Genomic DNA, 25,068 nt, shown 5'->3' on the forward strand with positions numbered 1-25,068 from the left:
TTAGAGATGTCCCTTTCAGGAGAGGGGTGAGTTTTTATTTTCTCCTCAGGGGGTGTCTGACCTTAGAACTCCTCTTCAGAATATGGAGGAGGCTGGGTCATTGATTGTTTCTAAGGCTGAGGTGGATAGATTCTTATTAGGCTAGGGAATCTAAGAATATCAGTAATAGAGAGGAATGTGAAAAGCAGGACACAAACAAATCAATCATGATGATATTGAATGGTGAAACAGGCTTCAGGAGCCAACTGGTCTACTTGTGCTCCTATTTCATATATATGTTTGTATACCACTCCCAAGTGGACCGCTGTGCCTAACCTCGCATTACACTGTCCCTTATACAATTTACCTGTTCTTTCTCCCTTTCCAGTGCACATTAAGTTACAATTCCCATCCTTTATTGCCTCCCTTGCGCCCATCATTGTAAATCTCCCCTCTGCATCCCAGTTTCCTCATTCCATTCCCCAAGATCTTTCCAATGCCCATTACAACTATGCCCTTTTAAGGCCTATTCCCAACATTGATTTCTACCTAAACTGCCTTTATCTGAATCGTTTGAAATGAATCTGCATTTTAATTACGCCCCACTTGCCTCCACTGTTTAGATTTGCTGACATCAGGTAGTGTGGCTGCCTTGCTTAGGAAAGCATGTTGTTGTTGGTGGAATATATTAAACAGTAACTGACCTGATTAAAGGTCTCAGGAAGAGACATTAACTGAAGAAGATAGCATCAAATGGCTGCAGGAGTTTTCCAAGAAGAAACTAATTACATCCGTGCCAACTAAACAAGGAACTATAAAGTGGAGACAGGATAACCTTCACTGAAGTTTAAGTATTTATTAGGTTGTACTTCAGAGTAAAATTGTTGAATCTCTATTTTTGATATTTATATTGAGACTGCTTCAAATAGGTGTAATATAGTGTTTTATTTTCCTTTTGTGTGTAATAAACTTTTATGTTCTTTGTTAAAAGTACCATTGCAGCCTCTTTTGAATATAACTACTGCAGTAAACAAATAGCAAGATTAAACCTTTGGGTCTATCAAACCAGGACTCGCTCTGGGATCTGACTTGTCCTTTGTTACCATCAGCTAGGATCCTAAAAGTATCATGGGACATAATTTACACAACATTTAATGGCATCTGTTATTAAATAAACTTGCCTATGCACATTAAGACTGGCTGTTTGCTGAACGTGCAGACTGGTAATCCAGCAAGGAAACTGGTTATCTAGGAGCTAAAATGAACAGATTAAACGATTATGAAATAAACGGCAAAAGAACAAAGAGGAAAGTATAAATTAGCATGGTTGATTTCAATCTCAAAGGAAGTAGTAGAAGAGGAAATGAAGGAGGGAAAGATTGATTGGATTCGGAGAGTGCAAAAATGTTTATATCTACAATACAAATAAAGTAAGTTCATGCCATTCAGTTTATTTGATTAGTGGACCAGGCAGTGAGATGGCATTTATAAAAGTTAACAGCAGAGTGACACAAACAATACAGTGACTTTTCGATTTCCACAATAAACCATACATCTAAAGTCTGAGGTTACTGTAGGATTTGTATACAAATAATTGTGAGCACTATTGATCTCATCCTTATTTTGAAAACTAATCATGGACTCCTTTTGCACTAGTTTGAGTAATATAGAATAAAACCTCAATACATCTGCCAAAGCATACTTAAGATTATTATTATCCAGTTTTGTTAGCTATTATTCTTCTAAATTTCTCCATCCTGAAAGGTTCTTGATTTTCTGAAGATATCATAAGCAACAAAAAATGCTTGAAATTAGTAGCATATTTAGTTGGTCAACCATGATTTTTAAGTTTGGCTGAATTTGATTGTTGCATTATTGTTACACGACATTCCACTATGTATTTGTTGAATGCAATTGTCCCTAATCTTAATGATTCACATTAAATCTTATGTTCTTATGTCAGTAACTGACAAATAATGAGCTTTATTCAATCAAAGTACTTACTTGCTTCTTTCCCCTCTGTTCCTTAGGATTTGACACCAGTATTCTACCCATTTGTAAGGACTCACTTGGATGGATGTTTAACAGACTGGACACAAACTATGACCTACTGCTTGATCAGTCAGAACTGGGAAGCATTTATTTTGACAACCATGATCAGTGCATGAAACCATTTTTCAATTCATGTGATACATACAGAGATGGTCGCATCTCCAACAATGAGTGGTGCTACTGTTTTCAGAGAAATCAAGGTGAGAAAAATCAAGGTGAGAGATCACAGGGTTAATAATATGTTAGTGGCAAGTTTGGAAGACTCCACTGCCAGCGTGTGGTTTCAGTTACAGGTCAGAGATGGACCAACAACACTCTTGTCTAGTGAATCTTCGCTGACAGCAAATCCTCACAAGATTACCCCTATTGCTTGATTTCTGAATTTATTGCAATGTAATTGCCCATTATTGATGGAACTTCTGTTTTTATGATTCCTATCTGAATTTTATAAAATACGCTTGATGTCAGTGATATTCTTCAGCACTTAAGATCTTATTTTCTTTCTTCTATTTTAATATATATTGCTGTTACAAATACTGTTTACATCAATATTTCTATTGGATGCTATTGTAAATGATAAACATCCATGAAATTAAAATCCCAGTGCATGTTTTGCATTATAAAACAAAATTAAAATTAATTGAAAATAGCAAACAGTGCATGACTGAAAATAAACTCAATTATTTTACAGTGCTTTTCACATTGTCTGGGGAATCTTGTTTTCACTGGCTAAATCACAGAGCCATGCAGGCATCCCATGAATCTACAAATAACCTTGGACAACTAGGTGGAATGTGCAATCACTTGTTTCAATCAGAGATACCATACCAGATAGGGATTTATCCGAGATCTGTTGAAACATTGCGAGTTCCTATCATGATTCTAGTACTGGGCTAAGAGGACTGGCACAGAGGCTGCCAAATGATACAGCTGCCTTTCAGGATGAGGACATCCTGGAAGAGGAAATTACTTTAGCTGAGGATCAGAAAGTCTTCAAGCCTCAGCTGTGAATGAGGAGTTATTGAACCCTGATTGTACTCTGCTTTTAGAAGAAAGACATTAACGGAATGTATGCAGAACCTTTGTAGTCAGCCTCCTATAATGGATTATTTATGAAAGTCATTAGGGCATGTGAAGAAAATACCAGTGATGCTTTCACTGGTATTAGAGAAAGCTTCAAAGTATTCCTGGCCATTTCAGGCCTCCTTACTTGCTGTGTCAGTTGTGTGCAAGCCTTGGAGTATGTCCCATATAGAGGTGTTGCGCTGCTGTGAGAATTCCATGCCTCAACACTAGTATGGAATGTGCAGCCAATTGTTTTGATCAATGAGTTATGAGATTGACTGTGATTTATCTGACATCTGTTGCAGTATTGTGTGTACCTATAGCTATTTAGCAGTGGGATTCGAGACCAGAAATTGAAGCTACCAAGTGATACCACTGCCTGACAGGATATTCACACATTCACATCTATACAGAGCTTTCATGAAGAAGAAAATCTTCCACAGGGCCTTGTAACAAATGTAGACTAATGGTCAGATTCCAGTCCTCGTGAGAAAGAAACATCAGTGAGAGCCTTGTCATACAAACATATTATATGGAATATATAGAATGTATCTGAAGTATACGGAATGGGCTGCCAGAGAACATGGTTGAGGTAGGTACAATAGCAACATTTAAAAAACATTTGGATAGGTACATGGATGGGAAGGGTTTAGAGAGATATGGACCAAATGTGGTCAATTGGAACTAACTGAGTGGGCACTATAGTCAGCATGGACCAATTTGGGCCAAAGGGCCTGTTTTCATATTTCATACTGTATTACTCTATGATTCTATTAACATGAGGTAGGATTAGTAAACTGATCAGTTCCTCGACCCTACTCAGCTGTTTCATTATACCATGGCTGATTTAATTTTAACTTCAACTCTATGTTCCCAAATACCCTCGATAGCCTTTTATGCACTTGCTCACCAAGAACCTATACATCTTTGCCTTAAAAGTACTCAAGACTCTACGTTCATTGCCTTTTGAGAATTGGACTTCCAATTACCCCCAGTCATCTGAGAGACAAAAAAAATTCTCATCTCTTAAACGGGTATCTCTTTATTTTTAAATAGTGACCCCTAGATGCAGATTCTCTGTATAAGAAGAAGGACCAGGAGTAAGCCATTCAGCCCCTCAAGTCTGTCCTGCCATTCTATAAAATTATAGATGATCCTCCCAAGGCCTCAACTCATCTTTTGTGCCATCTTTTCATGACCTTCAATTCTTCAATATTTCAAAAGTATATCAAACGCCTCTTTAAATACTTTCAATAATCTAACTACCACAACCCTCTGTAGTAGAGAATTCCAGACATTCTCTGACAGAAGAAATTCCTTTGATCTCAGTTTTATATGAGTGCCCCCTTATTGTGTAACAATATCCCCTAGTTTGAGATACACCCACTACTGGAAACATCTTGTCAACATATACCCTGTTAATCCCTCTCAGAATTTTGTACGTTTCAATCAGATCACTCATTCTTCTAAACTCCAATGATTAAATGTCTAATCTATTTATCTGTTCTTGATAGGTCTACTTCCTCATCCCAAGAATTAGTGTAATGAATCTCTTTTGAACTGCCTCTAATGCCAGTAAATCCATAACCAATTTTCTGCCTTTTTAATAGTTTTGATTTAGTCATCTACTGCTGGTTCCTAAAAGATTACCAATCCTCTGGCCATGACTAATTTTGCCCTTTGCCTGCTTTAGTTTTTTATTGGATACTTCCGTTTAGTTCATTTAAGTGTGGGTATTTTATCCTTCTCATCAGTTTTTGGTATGACCAGAATAATTTTTTCCTGAGCATTGTGAAATATCTGCTTAAACATTTGCTAGTGCTCTTCCACTGATTTTCCCCACAGTCTACTTTTCTAACCCACTTTAGATCACTGTTTCTTCATACTGTGTAATTGTCCTTATTAGGTGAGCACACTAGTCTGACTGTACTAGTAAATGCAGTATTTTTCTAGATACTCACTTTCCAACAGCACAACAGCCCTTGTGTAGAATATTTTAGATAAGGGTGTCACAGGCTCAGCGTTGTAGTCAGTGGTACTCGAAGCAGTCCAACAAATAACCAGGTATTTAAGCAAGACCCTGACATTAAAACAAAGGGATCATGTGAGCTAGCAGACTAATGTCACAGCATCATAGAATTGTTAGGATACAGATTGAGGCCACTTGGCCCATCGTTTCTGCACAGTGAGATGCTAGTGATAATAAAACACCTAAATGTTGGAGAAGCAGAACCATTTCTATTCATTTACAATGCCATGTCAGTGAAGATACCAGTTGGCATCAATAGTACACATTATTCTGAAAAAAATCAACCAGTCTATCACAGCAAACATTTCTCTCATTGTGCAAGTTCTTTGGCAACCAAATATTCTGATGTTATTTTGAATAAAGATTCTGTAACATTCAATGTATAAAGTGATGCTACACATCGGGATACACTGACAATGTGTCCAAGATGTATGGCATTGTGAAAGAATCTGAATGCATAGAATGTTAGGATTATTGTGACCTTCACTTTGATTGAGAGCGCAGTTGGGTTCTTTGAGATAATCATTAGACCCATGTCGATCATTCTGCACAACTCCATTATAGTCTCATGCAAGAACCTTAGATATGGTCCTGTGTCTCTACTTTAAGGAATATATGTATGGGTAAAATAAAGATGTGACAAGCAAATAAATAATCATAAATATTAGTGTATAGTTTCATATTTACCTGTGAGTAAACATCATTTTACAGCATGCAAACAATGATGAATGCCTGTTATGTGCAGGCAAAGACTTGGATGAAGAGCACGTCATAGCAAATGATGAAAGAAAATGGGTTCCATGCTGACAGTTCTTTAATCTACTTATCTTCTTTTATCCAATGCCAGCCTTTATTCTTTCCCTTTAGTCTTCTAAATATTTTCTAATCAACCTGTTCATTGATGTTATTATGTACCTCTGGAATACATGGAACTTGAACCAGGCTTCCTGGTTCAGAGGTAGCAACACTACAACTGCGCCACAAGACGCCTCCTGCCTCTCACTTTCTATACTTTACTGCAGGAGAATTCTTGTTCCAAAGTGGATATTTTTCAGTTTGCTCTGTAAGTTGAAGCTACAAATTGAAGCCAGATGCACAGAACGCATTGGCCGTCCCCCCAACCCTGCCTTTTTTGTCTTTTCAACAGCTCAAACTCTGCTTACCATCAGAACTGTATTTTTCTGGTGGACCACAACAGATGCATTGTCTGTCTTTCAGTTGTCATCAGTTTAAAATATTCTACTAGAACCCTATCAACTTTTCTGTTGCTGTTAACCATCTGAGCTTCAGGACTGTGATTCAATGCACTGGTGCTGTCTCTGTTCATTCTGATGCCCTGTTGTGAATATTTCATCACCTTCCTGACTGAACCTTGTGAATGATAATATGCTATGACTAGTCAGGAGTTGAATCCTCGTTGAAGAATATACAGTCACTACCCTGCTGTTGTAACTATGGTGTTGGCTCAAAATTTAGACAATGGCAACTGCAAAGTGTTGATGTTGGGAGAATCAGCAATAGTGGTGCCAAAATAAGATAGGAGGCACTGTTGCAATGGTCACTGCCTTCAGGCCAAGTTTGGAGAGGTTGGCAGAGTTATTATCAGAAGAGTTGTGAATGGAATTCTATGGAATCTGAACCACAGCACCCACACTTTCTGACTTTGACATGGAGGGAAGGTCATTTGATGAAACAGTTGCAGGTGGTTAGGTCAAGGACACCTCAAGCAATGAAGCACACGGCTGCAATGATTCTCCTGCATCAGCCACAATTAATTTCCTGTCTGTTAAGTAGAATTCCAGAAGTCACATGGCACCAGGTTATAATCCAACAGGTTTATTTGAAATCACAAGTTTTCAGAGCACTGCTCCTTCGTCAGTTAAAGTCATTTCACTTGACGAAGGAGCAGCACTCCAAAAGCTTGTGATTTCAAATAAACCTGTTGACAATGACCTGGTGTTGTGTGACTTCAAACTTTGTCCAACCTAGTCCAACACCAGCATCTCCACATCAAAGGTATAATGCCAGCCACTAGAAGGTTTCCTATGAAAGTTATCAGCAGTTTTGCTTGTACTCCTTGATGCGATGCTAAAATGAATGCTGCTTTTGTTCCTCTGCAAGCTCCAGAAATTAATTATTATATCTGGATCAACAAAATTTGAAACATTTGTGCACAGCAGTGGTTGGATTACAGAACACTGTGCAACTTTAGACCACCCAAAAAGACATCAAAGCCTTTAAGAACTTAGAGCATAGATTCATTGGACTGTTCTCAAGAATGGAAAACTACAACTGAGAGAAAAGATTTGGATGGTATAAAATGAAATTACTTATGATTGATATTTGGGTCTGAAGTGCATACATTGTATGCAGTGTAAATTGTAATATTTCCAGGTTAAATTGTCAGCATTTGCTGTACCTCCACAGGCAGCTTGTCTCATTTAAAATAATGAATTTCCAATCATTTACTTTTTCTTGCTGTGGCCTGATGGCAACTTATGAAGGATTATAAAAAAAACTGTTTATTCTGGTTGGTGAGTTATTGACAAGTGGCTATCACTTTAATATTCTCAATAGAGATTAGGTGAAATCTGTTGACTTAAAGAACTGTCAAGGCAGGGAATGTTCTGCCATAAAGAGTGGTTGAGATAGATATAATGAAATGTTTTTAAACCAAATGAATTAAAATTTGAAGAGAAACATACACGGATATATGAAGAGAATAGAGCCACAGGATGAGTTTTAGACTGTTGCATATATATGTCTTTTGCTTTTCAATTAAAAATTAGAGCATTCAGTGTGACGGGAGTGCAGTCAATTGCCTGATGATTGCTTTATGGTGTCTTTAAAGTTGAACTTGCCATCATTATACCATGGCAATAATGAATGGTAATAATGTACAACAAGTAACTGCTTCAAATGATTCAAATGAAAAATGGTCTATGGCATTTTGATCAGTCTGGATTTTAATCAGTGTCAAAATGGATGTTTACAGGCCTTTAGGGGAATTATAAGGACAGTACCTTTTAACATTAATTGATTTTAAACAAAAGAAAACCACATCTTGGGAAAGTATGGGTAATATTAGAAATTGGTAGAAAAAAAAACAGCAGGTCTGGCAGCATCTGTGGAGAGAATGCAGAGTTAATGTTTTGGATTCAGTGACCCTTCTTCAGAACTGATTACATCTAGGAAAAGATTGGGGTATATGCTGCAGAAGGGGTAAGGTAGGGCAAAAGAGTAAACAATGGGTGAAGATGGACCCCAGAGAGTACAACAGTTAGGACAAAGGAATGGATCAAGGTCAACCTGGGAGAATGAGTACTTGCTTATGGGACTGTAAGTGGCTGACTGTGGGTTGTTTGTGGTAGCAGGCCATGTGATGACAGGGTCTGGTGTGTGGGCGTAGGGGTAAGGTACATTGTCAGCCACTAATGGTCCCCACTAGCAGCAATTCATTCCCCAGGCTGACATTTACCCATTCCTTTGCTCAACTTCTTTTTCTCTTTCACTCCGGGCTCCTTCTCCACCTATTGTTTACTGTTCACCTCACCCCCACCACCCCTTCTCTAGCATACACACCAGCTTTTCCCCACCTACAGTCAGCTTTGAAGAAGGCTCACCGGACCCGAAACATTAACTCTTGTTTTCTCTCCACAGATGCTGCCAGACCTGCTGAGCTTTTCCAGCAATTTCTGATTTTTTTCTGATTTCCACCATCTGCAGTTCTTTGGTATTTTGTTATGGGTAATATTACCTATCATGGTTTTACTTCTTGATGTTTAATTTACTTAATTTTGGTATATTAAGGATCATTTAAATACTATCAACTTTATTAAAGCAGATTTATAAAAGTAATACAAATTTTTAATGTTCTTTTTAAATCACCTGACCAAAATCTGTTATCACCAAAGATATTTTGATGTTATGGGATCCCTAATTCAATAGTTATTGATTAAATAGAAAGAAAAAGTAATTCCACAACTCTCCAATTCAACTAAGAAAGTAAGGTATTAAATAATGAAGTGAATATGGAGTGTAACCAGATTTTTGCCTTTGTTATGCCCATACGTGCAAACATATAAATTAGGAGCAGAAGTAAACTACTTGGCCCCTCAAGCCTTCTCTGTCCATTCAACAAAATCATACTGATCTATTTGTGTTTCAGATTTCACATTCCTATCTACCCCCAATAAACTGCGATTCCCTTACCTAACAAAAATCTATTAATTTCACATTAAAAATATCCAAAGACATTATCTTCATCACATCTGTAGCAGATTTCCAAAGTCAGGGAATCGTCTAGAAGAAAATAAATTATCTTCATCTCTGTCTTAAAAGGGTGACCTGTATTTTTAACCAGTTCTTCCTAATTCTGGACTCACCCATAAGAGGAAACATCCTCTCCTTGTCCACCTTGTTAATACCATATGGGATCTTATATACTTCAACCAAGTCACTCTTAATTCCTCAAAGTACCGATGGAAACAAGTCCATTCTGCCTAATCTTTCCTAATAAGGCAACCCAAGCATTTCAGATGTTAAACTAGCAAATCTCCTCTGAACCAACTCCAATACATTTACATCCTCACCTAATTAAGGAGACCAAAACTGCACAGAATATTTGAGATGTGATCTCACCAACATATTAATGAAGGAGATATCCTTACAGTTATTCACAACTCCTCTTGTAATAAACATTAGCTTTCTTAGCTACTTACTGTGCCCATACACTCAATTTTTATAGAACATCTAGTTCCCTCACATCTCAAAATTCTGCAGTCATTTTCTATTTAAGTAATACACTGGTTTTTAAAATGTTCCCACCAAAGTGAACAATTTCACAGTTTTCCACATTGCCAGATTTTTGCCCACTTATTCAATCTATCTCCATCCAACTGCAACCTTATTATATCCTCTTCCCAACATATTTTCCTACCTAGCATTGTGTCAGCTACCATGTCTTCACTTCCCTCATCTAAGACATTGGTATAAATTATAAAAGACTGAGGCCCAATAACAAACCCTTACAGAATTCTACTAGTCACATCCTGACAATCAGCAAAGCAGTCATTTATGCATATTCTCTGCTTTCTGCCAACTAGCCAATTTTTGATCTCTGCTAACATGTTACACCCAACACCATGAACACTTTGCACAATAACCTTTGGTTTAGCACTATATCAAATGCCTTCTGGAAATCTAAGTATAATATGTCTACACACTCCCTTTCATCCAAAGTACATGTTACTCCTTCAAAGAACTCAAAAAGAAGTTAAACCTGATTACCCTTTCACAAAACCGTTCTGATTGTACCTGATTACCCTGAATTTTTGGAAGAGCCACCTATAACCTCCTTAATGATCAATTCTAATATCTTCCCATGACAGACATTAAGCTAATTGACTCAGTGTTTGCTGTTTTTGCTATCTGCTTTTTTGAATTAGGAGCAGAAGTTATATCTGCTACTTTCCAGTCTGATGGGACCTTTCCTGTATCTAGTAACTTTTAGAAAATGATCAGCAATGCATCTTGAATGTTTTTTGTATCCATTGTAGTGAAGACAGAAGCAAATTATTTCTTCATTTTATTCACAATTTCCTGTTATCAAAGATTAGTGCCTGATTCTCACACCAGAGGACTACCACATACTCTGCTTACTAATTTTCTTTTCGAACAGAAACTGTTGCTATCCATTTTTAGATTTATCACTAGCTTCCTCTCATATTCTAATTTCTTTATCCTCATTGCTCTTTTATTCCTTCTCTGCTGCTCAAAAGTTAGGTCCAAGCCTTGAATTATTGAAGAGAAAATTCAAAGGAACAAATAGAATTAGCAACTTAATTATAGCTGAAACTGAATAAACATATTACTGCAGTTAGGGGTCATGGTGAAATAATTTTCGTTGATGCTAAGAATGAAAAGACTACTTGATATTAAAATTGGAGGTTGAAAACTAGAGAAAATAAAAGCAATAAATATTCAATCTGAATTAATTGGCATTAGCAGCATCTGAATTGTAGTGTGCCGTCAAATTCAAATTGTACAGATAGCAGGACAGAGTTATATTTTAAATTGTTTCCAATTCCAAAGGGGCATTTTCTTGCACCTCTTCTCAAGGTTACTGATTTGTCTCAGTGCAATGAATGTCACAAAGTCAACAGATCAGACTGTGTTGCAGCATGTCTGTTTGAGAAATTGTTTTTCCTCTAATGTAGTTCTATAGAAGGAAAACCAGACTGCTTCATTAGATATGTGTCTGCCAAACCACACAATTATTCCTATACTCGCTGCAACTATGAGATACATCAACTTAATTGAAGACTGAAGAAAAACTCCCCTCAGATTGCCAAGATTCCCCACTGGTCATTAGCTGCCACTCAGAAGAAGACCCATTTATTCTTACTCTTTGTGTCTGTGTGCCAACCAGTTCTCTATTCATGTCAGCACATTAACCCCAATCTCATGTGCTTCAATTTTTCATGCTAATCTGTTGTACAAGATCTTTCAAAAGCCTTCTAAAAATCTAAGTAGACTACACCTGCTGACTTCACCTAACTCTACCAGTGAGGTCTTGAAAAATTCCAGTAGTTTTGCCAAGCGTCATTACCCTTTCATAAATCCATGCTGACCCTGACTGATTGTCACTGTTTTCTAAGCGCTGTCCTATTAAAGCTTTATAATGCACTCTGGCATTTTCTTTATTACCGATGTGAGACAATCCTGTCTATAATTTGATGTTTTCTCTTTACCAGAATTTTTAACTAGTGGGGTTACATTAAGTATCCTCCAATCCACAGAGTTGATAGAATCTTGAAAGATGAGAACCAGTGCATCCACTATTTTTATACCCACTTCTTTAAGTACTGTTGGATGTACATTATTGGGGTTTATCTTTCTTTAACCCCATCAACTTCCCCAACGCTGTTTTCCTACTAATATTGATTCCCCTCAGTTCTTCACACTCACTAGACCCTGAAGTCCCCAATATTTTTGGAGTATTATTTGTGTCGTCCTTTATGAAGACAGAACCAAATATGTATTGAGTTAGTCTGTCTTATCTTTCGGTCCTGGTTATAACTTATGTTTCTTATTACGAAGGACCTACATTTGTCCTCTATTAAGTTCAAAGTTCTTTTAACCCAAAACACCACAGTTTAAATAACATTTAAAATTCAAAGAATCACATTCATCTGCATTACATTGAACCATTGACCACTATTCCAAAAATGCCAAAGAACCTTAGGTACTAGAAATCAGAAATGAAGAACAGACATCGCTGGAGAAACTCAGCAGGTCTGTAAACATCTGCGTAGAGAAAGCAGAACTAACATTTCAGGTCCAGTGACCCTTCTTTAGAACTGATTGTACCTAGAAAGAGATTGGTATATATTCTGAAGATGGGATAGGGAGGAGTAACCAATAGGTGGAGAAGGAGCCCAGACAGAGAGAGGATAAAAGTTGGACAGACAAAGAAATAGGAAAAGTCAGCCTGGGAACATCAGTGGCTATTAATAGTAGTTGACAATGCGTTGGTTGTGGTAACAGCCTATGTATTGACAAGGCCTGGTGTGTGGGATTTGGTGTTAGGAAGTGAGAGAAGGTACTCAGACAATAAAATTATTGAACTTGATATTGAGTCCAGAAGACTATAGGGTCCCTAAGCAGAAAATGAGGTGCTAATATACTAGTTTGTGCTGAACTTCACTGGAGCACAGCAGCAACCCCCAGACAGAGATGTTGGCCAGGGAACAAGGTTATGTGCTGAAGTAGCAGGCAGCTGGAAGCTCCGGATCATTTTTGTGGGCAGAACATAGTTATTCTGCAAAGCAGTCGCTCAGCTTGCGTTTGGTCTCCCCAGTGTACAGGAGACCACATTGTGAGTAGTGAATAAAGGAGACTTGATTGAGTGACGTGCAGGTAAATTGCTGCTTCATCTGGAATATATGTCTGGGCCTTGGAGAGTGAGGAGGGAGGAAGTAAACAGGCAGGTGTTACCCCTTGTATGATTGCATGGGAAGGTGCCATGGGGCTGTAGGGTACATTTTCAGAATGGAGGAATTGACCAGGGCATCCAGGAGGGAATGGTCCCTGTGGAAAGCTGACAAGAGGGAAGGGAAATGTGCGTCTGGAGGTGGCAGAAACGGTGGCTAATGATCTTTTAGAAGTGGATACTGATGGGATGGCGGGTGAGGATACATGGGACCCTATTGCTGTTGTGGGAGGGAAGAGAGTGAGTGAGGGCCAAAACACGGGAGGTGGGTTAGACACCGCTTGAGGGCCCAGTCAACCACAGGGAATGGGAGTGGTTACAGTGTGGAAACAGGCCATTCGGCCCAACAAGTCCACACTGCCCCTCCGAAGAGCATCTCACCCAGACCTATTCCCCTAATTTCCCATGCCTAACCTACCTAACCTCAACATCCCTGGGCACTATGGGCAATTTAGCATGGCCAATCCACCTAGCCTGCACATCTTTGGACTGTGGGAGGAAACCGGAGCACCCAGATGAAACCCACGCAGACACGGGGAGAATGTGCAAACTCCACACAGACAGTCGCCCGAGGCTGGAATCAAACCCGGGTCCCTGGCGCTGTGAGGCATTGGTGCTAACCACTGAGTCACCGTGCCGCCATGTAAAGGGATTGCACATCCAAGGTGAAGAGGAGATGGCTGGAGCCTGCGAACTGGAAATTCTGAAACTGATGTAAACTATCAGAAGAATTATGGATATAAGTGGGAAAGGACTGAACATGGGGAGGAAAAATCAAGTCAAGGTAGGAAGAGATGAGTTCTGTGAGGCAGGAGCAAGCAGAAACAATGGTTTCCCCAGTCAATCCTGTTTGTGGGTTTTAGGAAGGAGGTAGAAGTGAGTTGGGAGACTATGAGCTTGGAGACAGTCGGCGGGGCGGGGGGAGCAGGTGGGATGTATGGGGGCGGGATCGTCAGATGAAATGAGATTAGTGACATTCTGGAAATAATGTCCTGGTGTTCAATGGTGGGGCCATGGTCCAGGGGAGGTAGGAGGAGATAGCTGAGAGCTGGCACTCAGCCTCTGCAACGTAGTGGTCAGTACACCAGACAACAGCAGCACCAACCCTGTCAGCAGGCTTGAGACAGGGTTAGACCTGAGAGCATGGAGTGCAGTCAGTTGAGAGACCATTATTCCAGTTGTCTTACCAGTAGAAATGCCAGCAAGGGAGGTGTGTCCAAAGATGCCAGAGCAATTACTGCCTGCCACCTTTTCCACACAAAATATATGATAATTCATGAACAAAAGCCAGTGTCTGTGGATTCTCAGACTAGAATTCTAGGTTTGATTTTGAGCATAAATTACATTTTCTGAAACTTAATGCCTCGCAAAACCATTGATAAGAAAAAAGAAAGGAAATTTGCATGGCTTCACAGAAAATAGTAAAACTCTCTTCCAGCATTGTTCACATAAGAACATTTGAAATTAATTTTAGGGCTGTTTTTTTTCGCCCCTATGAGATTTGACTGAAAACATAATAGAGATCTATACGACTTAGTGCTTTATTTCATTGTATTCCTCACATATGTCTAGTTATTGCGTTTCTGCATACTGAAGTTCAATGATTGAGGTTGGAAAAGTTTTGATTCTGTATTGAAATTGTGCAGTTGAACAACTTCCAGCCAGTTCAGTAGATTGTCTCTATTATTGTGGTGATTTACTGGAGTTGAGGTACAGTATTGCAGCAAAGAAAATAGAGAAGAGTATTGCTGTATTGACACAGCCTTGTTTGACTCCACTTTTCACTGAGATTTAGTTTGAGGTGGTTTCATGTAAAGGATCATCTCTTGCATCTCATCATGGAGTAGATGGAAGATGGTGATGCACCTTTTAGGACAGGTAAATTTGAGAAAGATACTCCCATCAGCCTTAGCAGTTGATAGAGTCAGAAAAGGTCATTTTGTGCTGTTACCTTGTATGTTTTTCGAATCTGCTGCGTAGTAAAAAATCATGTCTGTTGACCTCTTGATGAGTCCTCAGCTACTGGAAGGAGGCATTGAGGAGGAACCTTGTAATCACCTTCCCTGTGACAAACGGCAGGGTTTTGTTTCAGTAATTATCTCAATCAGACGTGTCTCTTTTTGAATGATGTTATGATCACAGCATCCCTGAGATCCTCTGGCATGTAATTTGTTTTTTCCCAGGTGAGGGAGATATGGTTGTGTAACAATGCCAGGAGTGAATCACTGCTATGTTTCAGAATCACAGGGACACCATCTTCTCCAGGGAATTTGTTGATTTTCAGCTGTTGGATGGCTTTTTCACCTTCCATTTCAGACCATTGAGACAGTGACAGATGAGGCATTGAATAATGGAATTGAAGATGTTCAAAACAATGACAGAGTCTCGGTTGAGGAGTTCTTCAAAATATTCTCTCCAGTGAGCATTAGCTGCCTCCCTGACCTTAATGAACTCCCCTCCCCTTACCTCTCAGTGTGGCATCAGAGCATTCGCGGATACTTCAACATTCCTGCTGATTCATGAAATACCTTGGCTTGTTGCCAACCAAAATGGAAAACCGTCATTTGAAAGTGCATCTACCACAGTGAGAGATTTTGTCAGCAACATGAAAGGCAAAGTCAAGACACCAGAGCAAGCATTAACTTTCAAATAACTCACCTACTCATTCCTTCCATAGCCATCTGTCCTAGATATGACAGAGTCTGCAGATCGCACATTGGACTAATCAGCCATCTCAGAACCCAGCCAACTGGAGTGGAAGTAAGTCATCCTTGATCCCAAGAAGATGAGAAGAGATTTTTCTGTACATGCTATTTATTGATTTTGTTATCCATATTTTGAGTGCGCTTATTAAAGTGGAAACTACTTTTGCTAGAAATGTGCAACACCATGTGTTGCTTGCTTGCTTCAAATTACAAGTTCTTTGATGTGACCTTTATTTATCTTCCAAATTGATTTTGGCCAGCTGGAGCTTTGTAAGCACTGTGTTTCTGTTTAGTTGTTCTATTACTTTAATTCTGTAAGGCCTTCACAGCTATCTTTGTGAAGAAATGAAAACCTAACAAGTAAAATGTCAAAGTTAAGCAAGACTAATCTGAGAAATAAGCCCAAAAATATATTGGGAAGGTTTTTACCCCTAAAGCCATTTGTAAATGTTGGATGGTTTTTCTCTCTATTTAGTACTGCCAATTTGATCAAATTTATTTCTTTGGATAATCCTTCCATTGTCATAATGTAGAAACTGAGTCAACAAGGTAAAGGAAAAGTTTGCCAAAGAAAACCTTTAAAATGTGCGTTTAACAACCTTGCTTGATAAAAGAGAGAGAGCCTGAAGCTGCATTGCTGTTCCATCAGTCTCCTGATATATGTTCAGTGGAAGTGTGTAAGGCTGGCTGTGATCCATACATACCAGGTCCTGACCTTGAAAAGCTTTTTTGGGGTTTGTGCCTATCCTTGCCATTCTGTCAATGTAAGGGGACTATTCCAGGGGATGGAAGTCCCTCTTCCAGAATCGAGGGATTGCAATGATTCCCATTTTTAGGCCCAAAGTTAGGTAAAGCTTCAGTGCGTGGACATTTGATCTTATTGTACATATCTGTCCATTGTTGAATTGGAAGTCAGTAGTACGGTTGCAACCAAATTTTGATAAAGAGCACTTGAATAGCTAACCACCCTTTGTAAGAATTATGTGGTAGCATTAAAATTCCTCTTTGGAGGTGGATGAGGGAGCAGGACACATCTCTGCACTATACTGGACTGTAATCCTTGAGGTTTTTAGGAACTTTGTGGAGGATGTAGCATGAAACATCCAATCACAAGGGAATCATACTTGACACTGCAAACTTTAAAAGTGTGAGTAACCAGCTCAAAACTAGTTGCAAAAAATGACTAATTCTGTTTCAGTAATTATGGTGGATTTTCTAGGTCATACAGTCAACAGCAATTTAAATTACAGGGGAAGAGCCTGCTTAAAAGCCATCACTTTGATTAAAGTTTTTGTCGCTTTAATTCTCCTTGATGTCACTTTTTTTAATTACTTCCTCTGAAGCATCTTGGGCTGGATCATTAAAAGTGCTATCAATATAGAAGTTGTTGTTGAAACAGTTGCTCACTGAAGTGGCACTGAGCAGGGCAACCTCTGTGTGTTTTCTCAACTATTTTAGTAGGGAATGCATGCGCATCGTAACTGTTTCCTTATTGATATTAACGGGGAACCCTATTGATAATGAGTCATTGCACCAGGTAATTGTCTGTATAGTGCAACTTCACATGAACAAACTTTCCCCCAGTGTTTCCAGTGAATTAATACCAACATGCTCCAATACTCTACTAGTATTCAACTTAAAGAAAAAATTGTTCTGTACGAAACCTTACCGTTGTCTCAGATTTTAATTTTAGAAACAAATATACTCATTTTACTGCAGTACAGAATAATTAGGACATGTGTAAGTACTTTGTAAGTTTTGCTCATGTATATCTGATGGATGCAGCTTTGTAGTTTTATGTTTGATCGTGTGGCAACCTTTTCACATAACATGTTAAATACATTCCAGAGCCACCCTGCCAGATGGAACTAAACAATATTCAAAGACAGCAACGAGGAAAGAAATTGCTTGGTGAGTTCTGAGTTTTATTTTGAACTACTTCTTAATTTAAACAATGGTAATAGCATGAAAAGAAATGAACCAACAAAACTTCTTAAGATGAGTTACCAATTGTTATAGGATATGTTTCATATCGTAATAATTATTTTAACCTTTCCAATATATTAATCATGCAATGAATTTATGTTAATTGGAAGAAATAAAGGGTATTAGTTATTAAATGGTTGCATTATACATTTTATTTAAATATTAAGTGCATATTTTTGTCAATATCGGCACCAGCTGAGGTTACCATGAAGGACATTCCTTCTCAGCTTCTCACCTCCATCACCGTCACCAGTCATCTCTCCCTCATGAGAGAGCAGCCCTGTGGTCTGATCAGACTATTGTGATTTCATGTTTGTCACATACATATTAGTGTTTTTGTTTTAATGGTATTAAATAGAAAAAATATTATTTCCTGAACTCTTTACGAAGAATTAACCTGTTTACTTCAAATAAGTTAACTCATCTGCTAAATCAGCAGAGAGAAATATTGGAAATGTATGTGCTAATGTCACAGCAATTCTGAGTTTTCTTCTCAGGAAATGACAATGGGTTATTGATGGGGATAAAAGTGCTCTAAAGCTACTTAATGCAATGCATACCATGAGTGAAAAACCATTCAGATATTCTGCTGACAGTTCATTTCAAAGCAAATGATCAGCTCGGACTGAGCGATCTAATTGATTTCAGTACAGATGATTTTAGAAGATAGGACAATTTTTTTGAGGGGGGAAGGTGGAGTTGGCGCCAGAAAAGTCTGTAGCTGTGAATTGAGTTATCTCATTTCTTCCATGGCAAGATGACACTGCCAATACCAGAGTTCATGCCAAAATTTTTGAACTTGATTGTCTTTTATAGTAGTAAATAACACTTAAAAATTAATCTCTTAAGAAAAGTGCCTGCAGATTTTATTGATAAATTACAATAGTAAATACTGAGGAAATGTCGGTAGCACATTCTCATTGCAAGTGTTCAGAATTCTTCTTGGTTAAAAATAGAATTTAACTTGTCATCATAGACCATCCAAGGCAATTCCAGGTTCATGAAGCTGACAAGGTTCTTTTCTCCTTCCCAAAATCCACAAACCTGAATGCCCTGGTCGACCCATTGTCTCCGCCTGCTCCTGCCCCACCGAACTGATCTCCAACTATCTCGACTCCATTTTCTCCCCCTTGGTCCAGGAACTCCCTACCTATGTCCGTGACACCACCCACGCCCTCCACCTCCTCCAGAACTTCCAATTCCCCGGTCCCCAACACCTCATCTTTACCATGGACGTCCAGTCCCTCTACACCTGCATTCCCCATGCAGATGGCCTTAAGCCCCTCCGCTTCTTCCTGTCCCGCAAGCCCGACCAGTCCCCCTCCACTGACACCCTCATCCGCTTAGCCGAACTCGTCCTCACACTCAACAACTTCTCTTTCAATTCCTCCCACTTCCTACAGACAAAGGGGGTAGCCATGGGTACCCGCATGGGCCCAAGCTACGCCTGCCTCTTTGTAGGTTACGTGGAACAATCCCTCTTCCGTACCTACACCGGCCCTAAACCCCACCTCTTCCTCCGTTACATTGATGACTGTATCGGCGCCGCCTCGTGCTCCCACGAGGAGCTCGAACAGTTCATACACTTCACTAACACCTTCCACCCCAACCTTAAATTTACCTGGACCATCTCTAACACCTCTCTCCCCTTCCTGGACCTCTCTGTCTCCATATCGGGCAACCACCTCGAAACCGATATTCATTTCAAGCCCACCGACTCCCACAGCTACCTAGAATACTCCTCCTCCCACCCACCTTCCTGCAAAAATGCTATCCCCTATTCCCAATTCCTTCGCCTCCGCCGCATCTGCTCCCAGGATGAGGCATTCCACTCCCGTACATCTCCTACCGACCAACCTCATCCCGCCCCCTTGACCTGTCCGTCCTCCCTGGACTGACCTATCCCCTTCCTAACTCCCTACCTACACTCACCTTTCCTGGCCCCATCCCCGCCTCTTCGACCTGTTTGTTTCCTCTCCACCTATCCTCTCCTCTATCCCTCTTCTATCCGCCTCCCACTCTCTCCCTATTTATTTCAAAACCCCCTTCCCCTCCCCCTTTTCTGATGAAGGGTCTAGGCCTGAAACATCAGCCTCTCTGCTCCTATGATGCTGCTTGGCCTGCTGTGTTCATCCAGCCCTGCACCTTGTTGTCTCGGATTCTCCAGCATCTGCAGTTCCTACTATCTAAGGTTCTTTTGTTTCTGTGCGAGGAGCAGGCTTCCACATACTGTTGTTATTTCAATTGTTCTTATGTGTACTTCATAACATGCATTTGGTTTCCTCAGGAACTTTTATTCCAACTTGTGATGAAGATGGTTATTATAAAGCAATCCAGTGTCACGGCAGTGTAGGACAATGCTGGTGTGTTGACCAATATGGAAATGAAATGAGAGGATCTAGATCAAGTGGATCACCAGATTGTGGTATGCACTTAAACCAAAACAAAACCTTTAGTCTGATATGCTAATATTTAAAACATCTACAAGAATCTGTCTCATCTTTGCTTAAATTAAGCAAAAAAAAAAATATTGTGCTATTACTACATTTTGTTGGTGAAGAGGTTTGCAGTGTAGCAGTGCTGGTTTTTCAGAAATTGGTTTGAATACTGCTAATTACTAATAATTTCTGGGCTGAATCTTACTTTTCTTGGCTAAGTCCAATTTGCATCAGGTTTGACAGAAGAATTCTTGCCATAATGCCTTGAGCTTTCTTGCGATGTCTTACCAAACTTGCCTTATTAGTTGCCTACCACACCCCAGTAGTGTCTCTCACATCTGATTCCAAACCATCTTACTATTTGATGTGCCTGTAACAGCTCACCACTCAGTAAATATCCACCAAAAGTCCAGCAGCTCTTGGGCTCACATCTTTAAAATGCTTGGAAGAATACTAGCATTATGAATTTACATTACTCAATCAAAGATGTATGCACAAGATGTCAGCAAAGGAGAAAATGATATTGCGATTCTCTGATAGGGACCTGGAGGTCCTGATTAACAGGATGGTGCAATGAAGAGGTGTCCTCTTCCCAGAGGAGGTCAAAACACCAGACCCTACCAGTCTGGTTTGAGGTCACTACCCAGGGTGCGATGAATGACCAGCAATGCAGAAAGTCAGTGACTCTCTACACTCCACCAGGGTAAGTGCCACATTCTGCTGTAAGCCACCTCACACTCATTCTATCAGTATCACTGCACACAGCTCCCGTCAAGGCTCATGTCCTACCACTATCACTGTTGCCTGCAACTCCTTCCTTTACCTGCTCTTTCCCCTCAGCATATCATTTCACTAAGCCTGTTTGCCCTCAGTGTTGCCTCCTCAGTCCTTTGGTACAACTCACCATGTTTTCCTAAAAGCATCAACACTAACAGCTGTGCCTCCCACCGTGATCTCATACATTTCCCTCTTCTCTCACCACAGGAAGAGAGAGCCCATTACAAAGCAGTGTGAGCCCATATGAGAGGGAATGGGGAGTGTGGCCATCATCAATATCCTCAATGCCCTTATCCCATTCAAGGAGAGAATCCTGGCCCTCACAGGAGAAGACCAAGGCTGCTCCTGTGGGGAGCTGAAATATCAATGTCCTTCCTAGCAAATAAGTATGTACGCTCCCATTAACACCATTATCACTCACTGATTGCACACCACGTCTAACTGTTGGCCATGATGTCTTCTCTCTCTCTTATCTTCTCGGTTCTGTAAGCCTACTCCTGATGTCTGCGGAGAATCTACTGGCTGCAGAAAGAGCCACCATCATGGACCTCTGAGGACAAGAGTACCAAGGCATAGAAGGAAGCATCAGCAAGGCTACCTTGTGCAACAATGCGCACACCACCCCCACCCCACCCCCCACGCCCCCACCGCACCCCTAACACCAATTCAGACACTGACACTGTGGGAGCAGGGCGGGAAACCATATGCAGTGAAATGCAAGAGCACAATCTGGTGAGCACCTCAAAGTGACAGTTTCACAGCTGATCGAGGGTGAAATGGACCAGGCTGCAGTACTCAATAGATTGTTAAATACCAGGCCACCTGCTCAACCCTGGTCAGGAATCTTTACCCCAGTCCAGGCGCCTCTGTCCCTCAAGGAGCTTGGGCAGTGCCAGGAGGCATCCAGCTGGAGGTACAGCCACACATAGACTCCTCAGCAGCTTCCACGCAGGACAGTATGGAGGTGCCCCAGCCATCCAACTGCATTCTACTTGCTTTCTTCAAACTCTTGGAAGCTCAAGCTGAGGAGAGTCAACTTGCCTCTCACTGCTCTGTCTGTAATGTAATTGTTGCAGAATTGTGTAGCATTGGCTGTGCCATGCAGTGCAACGTACTGAGGGGGTCAGTGCTGTCAGATGGCAAGGGAATAGGCAACCTGCTTTCTCTTGCTCTACCTTTCATAAGTAACCAATGTTGCGTGTTACAATGTGACAGCCATTGTTGTTCCCCTTTAAAAGCCTTGTGAATGGTGTCTATAGCAGCTTGCTGTTTCACAGGTCAAGTCACTTACCCCACCCACTGCGAGGGGGCTCACATCCCTTTTCTTCCCACTGCACATTTTCAATTTCCAGCATCATGAAAGGCAATAGTGAGTGCTGCGGTCCCAGGGGCAGCTTGTCTGTATCAATGAGCCCCCAAATCTCCACATCCCCTTTCTATTAGCTCATCCCATCAACCTCATGGGATTCATACTTCACAAAGTCCCCAGTCAAGCGATTTAAATTCACCCACATCTGCTTACTCTTCCCACCCAGACCCTGGCAAGTGAGGGGACCATGCATGGTGCCGTCATACATTGCAGCCCCTCTTCCATCCTGAAGCCAGTCTACTCCTGACCATGCATTACTTCCCCTTCTCACTCCCCCATTACATACCATTCCCAGCAATGCTTCACATTATCCTCAACCCTTTGCAAATGCTGCTGCTCCTCATTACAATTGGCAAGTGTCCTTGCCTAGAACTTGCATCCCCTAGCCCCTCACTAAACTACTGAGGCTCAATACCACTTTTCCTCCCCTCAGCCCCTGTTACTTTCTGTGGACAGACCCGATAATCTGACTATGGCCCGCCACATTCTACCGACCTGCCTGGACTGCCTTGCACAAAATGTATCCAGACCCCTAACTGGTGCCTATAAATCTCCCCGACCCCATCAGCCCATGTCCCCGCCCCCACGATTTCTCACTTCAGAGCAGTGGACTGATGATGGCCCGCTCCCTGGAATGTGGAAGCATGGTTCCCTAGACTGTTAACCCCTTCCACCCTGCTGACCAGATGCCAGACCACGCACAGTATATACACACTGCCATTGGCTTACTGTGCCAGGACCCCTGACTGATTGGTACCAATCGAAGACTGCTCCCATAAGATTTGGATACATTGCTGCCTTTTTGCTGGCCATGTGTTTGTTGTGTGTAAGCTGCTGGCACATGGTGCAGGTGTGAGATGGATTTAGCACCCTGCCGTTCTACATGATGCGCACTCTCTAGACTGAGCGCTACATAGCAGCAAGGCAAGTTGCCTGTTTGTGTGATAGCATTCATTCGCACAGCAAGGCAAGGCAGGGATGCTGTGAGCATGCAGAGTGGTCCTAAGTGAGCAAGCACTGAGAACAAGTGAGCATCCCTGTGATGGGCATCTGTCCTTGTGCGCAATACCCTTGCTGCAGCTTTTCAGAGCTAGTTGCTGGTCTGGACTTCAATGCAACCCTATATTTCTGGAGCACACTGACATTGCACAATAGAAGTATGAGGATTGGCATGATGGATTGGCTGATTCCGAATGCAAATGTCCAAGGAGCAGGAGTGAGTTCGGCTGGTTCCTGTGGATCATATCTTGATATGTTGTTGTCCAGTGTGTAACATGTAGATCACTTGGGGAAGTAGCAAACTGAATCCGCCAAGTATGTGCTGTGGTTCCCTGTCAAGTTTTCCGCATGTCTACCTTATTTGATGAGTGTGATAAGATGGGAGTCTGAATATTAAGGATACGAATTATGGTATTTACAAAGCTTTTAACAAGCCAATAATGGCCATCAATTAGCAAATCACTGCTCTTAATGAGAATGTCTCCACACCACTTGTGAAAAGTATAAAGATGGAGTGAAATAACCTTGATGTTGAAATGATCTTCACCAAACTCGTCGCCTGATTCTGCAACACATTTCACCATAGCTGACATCACAGGACTCCTATGAGAGTCAGCCCTCTATTTTTATTCACCAATAGGTTTTGTCAAAATTCTTTTTATGTTATATCTTAGTTCCACAGTTTACTTTAAAGAATGTTAAACAGATGTGAATCTTCTTAGCTAACAAATACAACAAAATCCAAAATCTAAATTGAAGTGATATACAATGCATTTGGTTCGAATTATACTAGAGCTTAAGGCATGTAAAAAGATTGATTGACTGTTTCCAGAGAGTTAACCATGCACAGTTCCAGGGGCAATTGACACTTTAAAGGCCTTTAGGTTGGTATGGAAAGGCAGTTTCACCAGATACACCAGAGAGCCTGCAGCTAAAATCATATGCAACAGTGACAAACTGAGTTTATACTCCAGATGAATGAAACACATTATTGTGAAACAGGTAACCAGTGACTTTGATTAAAATATTCTCACACTATAGAGTGTAAGTAATAAATTATTATGTGGGCCTTAGCTTCTTGTTCATTATCTTCAGCATGAATTTACTTATTGTATCATACTAATAGTGATCTATGGAAAGACTTCCTCAGTTTCAGGCCATTACTGTTCACCAGTGCTTACTTTGTGTTGCATTTTTCCTTCCAATAATTGCCTCTGTCCACCAACTGGCGTAATAATTTGGCCATGTCTCTTGTATTCTTTTCACTTTGACGTTATACACCGAGTCCCACTTTTATCTGGTCAGTTCTAGTACTTATATCCTATACAGACAGAAAGGCTAAGGAATATGGAACATCATCCTGTAAGTCCACATCTGCAATGCATTCAACTCATCAATAGTCTAATTGTTTTAAGCCCATGTCTCTAAGACATAGTGTATAACATAGATGACAAAATGTAGCATATAAGTATCCTTTTCCTAAGATTCGAATTCAGTTTCTTTGACGATGACACATCATTCCTTCTAACAAAGTTGGCCTTGGTTATTTGAATTCTCTGTGGGTCTCAGCACATATTTCCCTTCATTTATAGCCATCTGGCCAAGCTTTGTGAACCTTTTTGCATGTGTATTTACCTCAATTTTCGCTTCCAAGTTAGGTCTGTACTCATCACCTT

General features: G+C 40.5%; 1 protein-coding gene across 1 annotated transcript in view; it reads left to right on the forward strand.

Annotated features, from left to right (window-relative positions):
- Nucleotides 1-25,068, forward strand: part of LOC109929985 (testican-3-like) — a 71,903-nt gene that overhangs the window by 44,845 nt on the left and 1,990 nt on the right. Inside the window, exons 4-6 of the mRNA XM_048605764.1 lie at nucleotides 2,010-2,231; nucleotides 17,672-17,734; nucleotides 20,097-20,234. Of these exons, the coding sequence (XP_048461721.1) occupies nucleotides 2,010-2,231; nucleotides 17,672-17,734; nucleotides 20,097-20,234 (423 nt within the window). The remainder of the gene's footprint in view (nucleotides 1-2,009; nucleotides 2,232-17,671; nucleotides 17,735-20,096; nucleotides 20,235-25,068) is intronic.

Source organism: Rhincodon typus, chromosome 1, assembly GCF_021869965.1.
Source record: "Rhincodon typus isolate 14 chromosome 1, sRhiTyp1.1, whole genome shotgun sequence".
In the NCBI taxonomy this organism is placed as follows: domain Eukaryota; kingdom Metazoa; phylum Chordata; class Chondrichthyes; order Orectolobiformes; family Rhincodontidae; genus Rhincodon; species Rhincodon typus.